Source organism: Nannobrachium achirus (assembly GCF_963921795.1).
Source record: "Nannobrachium achirus genome assembly, chromosome: 2".
Taxonomy (NCBI): Eukaryota; Metazoa; Chordata; class Actinopteri; order Myctophiformes; family Myctophidae; genus Nannobrachium; species Nannobrachium achirus.
The window spans coordinates 56,166,640-56,174,339 of record NC_137811.1 but is presented as its reverse complement, the minus strand read 5'-3'; the positions used below and the strand labels follow the sequence as shown (position 1 = coordinate 56,174,339).

Below are 7,700 nucleotides of genomic sequence, written 5' to 3'. Positions count from 1 at the left end.
AGAGTGCAGGAGGGGGTCGAGTCCAAGTCGAGACCGAGACCAACGGGGGTCGAAACCAAGTCAAGATCGAGACCAGATAAACTCGAGAACTATAACACTACTTGACATATAAATAAGTACAGTACATAAATGAACAGTCAACGACACTATACAGACCACAGCTCCTGAACACAGTCACAAACTGTTTGCCTCTGCCTCTGGCACTGGCAACACCTGAGGCTGATTACAGAGTGGTTAAATACCTAGGCAATTTGGGTGTGACCATGCCCTTCACTTCAGTGACATCATCAAGTAACATAATGGCTCAAATGGCTCTTACATTTTGTTTTTCCTTTTCTTTTTTTTTTAGTTAAACAAATCTTTATTTGGTTTTGGTGCTCTTTACATTTGTAACACTATCAAATAAATGGGAACATCTTAACCTTCAACTAAAAGTATTCAATTTTTAAAAATTCTTTACTGGGTGAAATAAAGTCCTCAACTTATAGGCCTCATTCAAATTAACACGATATTACAGATCAGCTGTAAATACTAGATCAGTCTGATCAGTATTTCTTCGTGCCATTTTCAGACAGTCTACTGAAAGATGCATAGCAAATTCTAGGGTAATCCTGAACCAATTGAAATGCCCCATGACTTCTGCTAACAAGACAGTGATGTGCCTTTGACTTTGATCAAAGTACCTGAACATTTTATAGGGACTGACCCAACTGCCCTCCTTTTAATTAATTGTGTGATCAGTTCACACAATTCAGCAGTTTGTGCCTTACACTGCAACATAGTCTACCCGTGAACATGAATATATCAACTTCCCATCATTACTTAATGTCTTTAAGCAGAAAACTGTATTTACCAAAGTCATTATCATTTGGTGCTAAAAGCTGGTCTTTTCTAGCTTTGGCCAATTTCATCAAAAGGAATTCCCTGCGCTCTATCCACTCTTTAAGTTCCTGGTTCCCATGTGCCAGTTTACACAAGTTGTCCTCCGTGCAGGTGCTTTTGAGGTATCTTTCACAAACTCTGAAAGTGCCTGTGGGAAAACGATATTGCCAGCAGTTCTGGTCATCTTCAGAGTTGAACACTTTGTCTTTGTGTTTTTCTGAAGTGATGTGCTGCTGCCACTGCTTGTCACTGTTGCAGTTTTTACCACACAGCCAACAGTGATTACCAGCCACTTCGTCACTGTAGTCTGTGGGCATGAGAATCTGCTTGCCATTCTCCCTAACAGACTTATTGGAGGTCTCCTCACTCCAGCTTGGCTTCTGAGACTGTAGCCACTGCTCATAAAGCTGGTCGAAATCTGGAATGCTGTTATCCTTCATGTAGTTCCAAAGGTCTCTTTCCTCTGCACTATGAGCAAAGCAGCAGTTCCCACTGTATGCGCACTTCTTTCCTGCAGTCAAATTCATGCAAATCTCAAATTGGAAGGGGACAGGCTTTTTGGTTGGAAGTGGTCTCACAGTTGTCCACTTTTTGCGCTCAATAGAGCTAACGAGCACCACTCGTCTGTCTTTTGACCACGTGTGTCTTGCCTTGGCTGTACAATACTTCTTGCTCTTGTCTGCTTCAGAGAGTAGGCCATTGCTCCAACACAGTCCACAAACAAACATCATTTTCAGATGCGTCGGTCCAAACTTACTCTTGCCTCCTGGCAAGGTATTTGTACTCAAAAACCTCCGTGCTTCTTGTACAATATTTTCAAAAGTGATGCCCATGTCCCGTTGCATCATCCAGACCTTCAACTCAATCAGGCTGTGGGCATAGAAACAATCATCTTCTCTCACACAGCCAAAGCGCGCCTCGTGACGACAAAGGTCCAGCTGGCGCTGTGGATGCAAGGGTCTAATTTTAGAGTAACGCACTGTGCAGTCGGAGTCAGACGTCCCATTAGTCCAACAGTGGTTAGTGTTGGGGTTAGGTTTAGGCATAGGTTTACTAAGGTTAGGATTAGGGTTAAGGTTAGGTTTAGGCATAGTTTTACTGAGGTTAGGGTTAAGGTTAGGTTTAGGCATAGTTTTGCTGAGGTTAGGGTTAAGGTTAGGTACCGGTCCGGCAGTTGCCGCGGTGCCGTGGCTTCTGCCGCTGCCGGAAAATGCACTCGCTCTCCCTCGCACTGTGGTTTCCTCTAAAATGTGGACCAGGCACTTATTATCTTCAAAGTCATGCTTCGTCACTGGATGAGAGCAAACAGTGGGGTTGGCCTTGTTGGGCTTGCTGATTATTCTGGGCTTGTGATCAAAACACACTCTGCAGAGAAACATGAATATCCCACGGTGTTCCTGTAGGACCTTGGGGACGGTCAACTTGGCACTGGGCCCAAAGGGATCAAACAGCAAATCCCTGTAGAGAAATCCTTTTCGCTCCAGGGTCCAAACATCAATCTCCTCCTGGCAATATGCAAATGTGCAGCGGCCAGGATATAGGCACTCTTGTCCAATGGACACTTCCTTGCACAGGTAATAGGGTCCAATATAATGGTTTCTCGTTGGTCTGGGTCGGATTAGCTTCCAAGACTTGTCTGGTAGATCTTTGATTCTACCAAGTAAAGCATCCTTCTTGCATTTGTGCTCTTCAGTATTTAGTTTGTAGTCTAACATCCCAGTCCCAGATTTGACAAAGCATTGTGAACATGCTTGTCTGAATTGATGAGTTTCTGCTAAAGGATTTTTTGCCAAATCCACAGCTGGAGGAAGGGCTGAGTTATTGGGCATACCTACAGCCATTCCCATGGGGCTATCATGGATATGGTTGTTGACCGGTGTAATGAAGGAATGCTGACCATTTTCTCTTGGATACTCTGATATGGAAAGCCTATCCAATGAATCCATGGGTGAGGTGAATGAGTCCAACGTGTCTGCACCTAAATATACACTTGTCCCAGACTTGTGATATGGAGGAGGCAGATTAACAGTAAATGGCTGCGTCATGTTGAGAAATTGGTTCATATGAGAAGACGTGTAGAATGGACTTGGCATGGAATTGCCTGAGGCAATACTGGTTGGCAAAGGAATAGGCCCCTTCATTGTGGGTATGTCCATGGCAGATTCTGGGGGGCCTGCTAGGTCTAGTAGATCATCAAGGTCATCACCAATGATATCAGCTTCAAAATCTTGATGGGATTCAGGCATAGGGTAGGATGTCCTTGCTCTAGGCCCATTGAAGTTGCAGGCCGCATTTGGAGGTACAGAAGAGATATTGCTGGGAGGAAGTTCATCCACCACTTTGTCATTCGAAGGTGAGTTCACTGTTACTGGAGCTTGGATCGGTAGTAAAATCCCACTTTCCTGAGACAACCTAGAAACTTCTATTTCTATATCATCCACAGAAGCAGACCCAGGAGATGACCTTGATGTTTCTGAATTACTTGAATCATTCAAGACATTCAAGGCTGGCTTACTCCTAACATAAGCTTTACGAATTTTCAATCCCAGCAATTTGGCAAGGTCCTGAGTCAATTGTATGACATTGGGATCCTGAGGCACTCCTAGAGAACACTTGGCAACAGCCTCATAGGCCTCTTGATGTCTCCACAGTGCCTTCAAGGACTTTGCCTTTCTGTACAATGCTTTGTAGTTTCCTTCATTCAACTGAAGTGCCTTTTCACAGTCTTCTAATGCCTGGTCATAGATCCCAGGCACAATATTCAAGTATGCTGCAGCACGATTCGCATACAACTTTTCTAGTAGTCCTGATGGAACAGCGATCTCTTCAGAATCTGCATATTCTGCGATACTCAAGGCCTCAGTGTACATTTCAATGGATTTTGTCCATTCCCCTTCATTAAACACATCGTTTCCTTCTCCAAAAAGATTCCATACAAGGTCCTCAGTGAACACCTCATACTGCTCTTGAGTTCCAGGAAAAGGCAGGGTTGATTGAATGAACTGTAGTCCTTTCTGAATCTCATGCCAACGACTCCATCTGTCCTGACACGCTCCAGACATGTTCACGTGATGATATCTCTCCTCTGCACAGTTGAAAAACCGTTTGCCTCCTTTTATAAGAAACACCTGTGCTTGATTAGGGAGTGGTTTAAATACCCTGGCTGTAACCCAGGCAACCCTTCCCTGCAGTGATGTCATATTAGCATAAGTCATAATTACATGTCCATATAAGGGCATTCCCAGATATGGGCTTAACACAGTCTCTGCCATAAATCAAAATCGACTTACCGTAATTGCTGGACTATAAGCCGTACCTGAATATAAGCCGCACCAGCTAAATTTAGAACGAAAAACAAATGTGTGTATATACAGGACGCACTTGAATATAAGCCACAGGTGTCTCTTGCGCTTCGTGCTAGAGTGCCCCTGGTGGCCGTAAAAATCTATAGATTAGCCACATCGTTGTATAAGCCGCAGGGTTCAAAGCATGGGAAAAAAGTCAACGGCATAGTCTGGCAATTACGGTATATAGTTGACTGCAAGACTGCGCGGCGCGTGTACACGCTGTACGTCGTTCGCGAACACAAAAAAACTCATGTGAATCCGATTCACCGTTCTCCAGCTACTCTCAGCAGTGCTTAGAATGTAAATAAACGAAAGAACTACAGCCGAACTACAACCGGCTTCTTCCGATTCCGGGTTACGGCTTCCGGTTCCGGTTTACCGGCCGAATCAGGAAGTAAACACACTGGGAAAAGCTGAGCAGCCTGAACTGCGATCTGGTTTTGGATTGTTTTATATCGATTAAAGTATATTAAATTATCGGGTTCCTCAGGCCTGGCAGAGAGGACCAACGTCCTTTTCTCAGGATCTTCGGGTTGGGCAGTAAATTAGTTAATATTGATGACATCAGTGTGACTCACGTTGTGGTTGGTTGTTTAAGTTGGACAAAATGTGTCATTGTCATGTCAGAACAGGTCAGCTACATCCTTCTGCTGAGCTGGGATGAGGTTTGTGATGTCAGAAGAGTGACAGACACACAGACATGAGCTGGAGGTTTTCATACTAATTAGCGACGAAGCAGAAAATCAGCTGGCCCTATCTGCGTCCAGCCACACACAGACAGACAGACAGACAGACAGACAGACAGACAGACAGACAGACAGACAGACAGACAGACACGCAACTCATACTTTATGTTGTGTGTGTGTGTGTGTGTGTGTGTGTGTGTGTGTGTGTGTGTGTGCGTGTGCGTGCGTGCGTGCGTGCGTGTGTGCGTGTGTGTGTGTGTGTGTGTGTGCGTGTGTGTGTGTGTGTGTGTGTGTGTGTGTGTGTGAATATATAGAGTATACACACCTAGGCCTATACAGTATACAGTATACACACACCGTAATTGTGCGTATCATGACAATTAAGATAATCCCTTCTCAGAGAAACCTCCCAAAAGTTGCTGACACATTCTGTCATGGCCAGTGGCAGCTTTCTGCCGTGCTCAAAGCTCTGGTTAAAAGTCACAGAGGGTGTCGCCTCACACCGGGACAGATGAGTTTCCATGCGAAGATAGAAGTTGTCTGGCCAAATCCACTTTTCCCCCTTATTAAAATGGATATTTCCGAGCAGTCAGAGGGGTGAAGTCTGGGTTTCTGAAAGTATCTTGCTGGCATAGAGCTTCCTCTCCCCATAGGTTCTGTATCTCCCGTCATGATGTGGTATCGCGGGTTCCCCCTGGGTCCTGAGCCAACACAGCTCTGGCAAGCGGTTCACTTTTCACTTAGCAGCACGCACTAATTTACTGAGACTCGACACTGCTCTGGGTCCGCGGTGCGATTCCCACGTTCCAGCTGGGAAAATATATCATTAGTCCCTCATCGTGTAATGCTTGCCACGTTATGCTGGGTGCGAGGCAACATGGATAAAATCAGAACGGTTTCCAATGTGCCTCATTCTGGACCGCCTGCTTGGAAGAAGTGGTGGGCGACAGAATGTGGTGTTGAAAAAGGCCATTTTGCTTACTAAATGCTCCTGAGTGGTTGGAAGAGTGGGCCTAAGCATTTCCATTGCACATTCTCCATAATGTATCGCAGCTATACCAGCATGGGTCTTTACGAGACTGTTGTGCAAGTTATATGGATTAATTAACGTTGCAGGCAAATTAAGATTCCAGGCTAATTGCAGTCTGGGTATGCTTAACAAGTCTTAGGCATCGGATGGGCATGATAAAAAATGTTTGTTTACTCCTTTTTGTCACTCATTTTGAAGAATTTGAAGAATGACTGCGATAGAACCAGCGGCCTTCACAGCACAGCGACCAGGGGACTTCACAGCCCATAGTTTTGGGGCCTCACTGCCGTCCATGGGAGCTTTGCTGAGTGCTGCCGACGAACGTCTGTTGCTCTGTCATTATGCTCAGAGTGTGAGTGAAGACCCTTTTTTTGGCACGGGACCACAGCTTTTGGGGTTTTTCACTTCACAAACATTTTTACAGCCGCGACAGCCTGTGACCAAGCAGGCCACGAGCGGCAGCCATGTCACCTCTAAACAACCGCCCCGCCACTCCACACCAGACGGCTAAATATACTGCCTGCCGGAGGGAAGGAAGCAAAGACAAAACTGTTGAGTCTGACCGGCTAACTTGTGGGTTAATTAACCAGCACAGGACACAGTCATAGAAAATTAGAGGCTGATGGGACCTCTTTGACTGGCTTTTCCATATGGCGACCACGATGGATGAACGCGAATGGCCCTCTCACATCACTCAACAGTCAGTTGCCCTAATACAGATGCCGGTGTTTACGTTCTGTTTACCCCTCTGGTTGGTGTGCCTACCTATCCGGATCTCTTTGAAACCATGGTAACCCTCTTCCACCCAGGGGTGTCGCACCAAATTCTGGGCCCTGGGTACAAGGATTCACTGCGGTCCCCACATGAATGTTCTTCATAGGGGGAGGGGGTTTAACCCATTTAGACTGGGAACATATTATTACGCATTATTTTGTGTTTTAACTATTCAAAAATAGCAGGTATACAAGCTCACAGTGCGGCACCGACTCCGAGTGCCGCGCTGTGAGCTTGTAGATCTAGTATTTTTGAAAAGAAATATATATATTTCAAATCCTTCTCAAAATATTTAGTTCCAGGGATCCCCAAGAACCAAAATTTGAGTTACAAAATGTTCGCTTAAAAAATACATAGCCTATATTCAAAGATTTGCACACATTTTCATGACTTTTCAAAAATAGCAGATCTATGAGCTCGCAGCGTGGCACTGTGAGCTTGTATGTCTGCAATTTTTCAATAGCTGGCACCTCCACCTTGGGCCCTAGTAACGCAGTCCCACTTTTCCCCCCTTGTGACGCCCCTGGGTAACCCTCTTCCACCTTCCTATCCCTCCTATTTTCCTAATCACAAGTGCACAAGCCATTCATGTGGCAGCAATTTGGTTGGCCGACACCCAGTGGTGAACGTGCCTGACCCCCTCTCTGCCCCTCCAGCCCCCCCAACACCCTCTAGAAAGCCACATCTATCGAGGGGCCTTGACTGCAAGCCCCGGCCCATTAAAGCTGGGCAGTCTGGAGTGCGTGTGTGTGTGTGTGTGTGTGTGTGTGTGTGTGTGTGTGTGTGTGTGTGTGTGTGCGTGTGCGTGTGCGTGTGCGTGTGCGTGAGCGTGTGTGTGAGCATGTGCATCTGCGTGTGTGCGCCTAGGCAGGTTCCAAAAGGTTGTTCCAGGCATGTATACGATATATCTTCTAACTACCCTAGCCGCCTATTCAGTAATGAGCATGGCAGCCTACTTTACTGTATTAAACTCATAACAAT

General features: G+C 45.8%; 1 protein-coding gene across 1 annotated transcript; it reads right to left on the bottom strand.

Moving 5' to 3' along the window:
• Positions 1-818: 818 nt before the first annotated feature.
• Positions 819-3,944, bottom strand: LOC308303677 (zinc finger CCCH domain-containing protein 7A-like; the record flags this gene model as incomplete). Its single annotated transcript, XM_080748134.1, has 2 exons — positions 819-1,861; positions 2,099-3,944. The coding sequence occupies 2 exons, from the start codon at positions 3,942-3,944 to the stop codon at positions 819-821; spliced, it is 2,889 nt and encodes a 962-aa protein (XP_080604260.1).
• Positions 3,945-7,700: the final 3,756 nt, after the last annotated feature.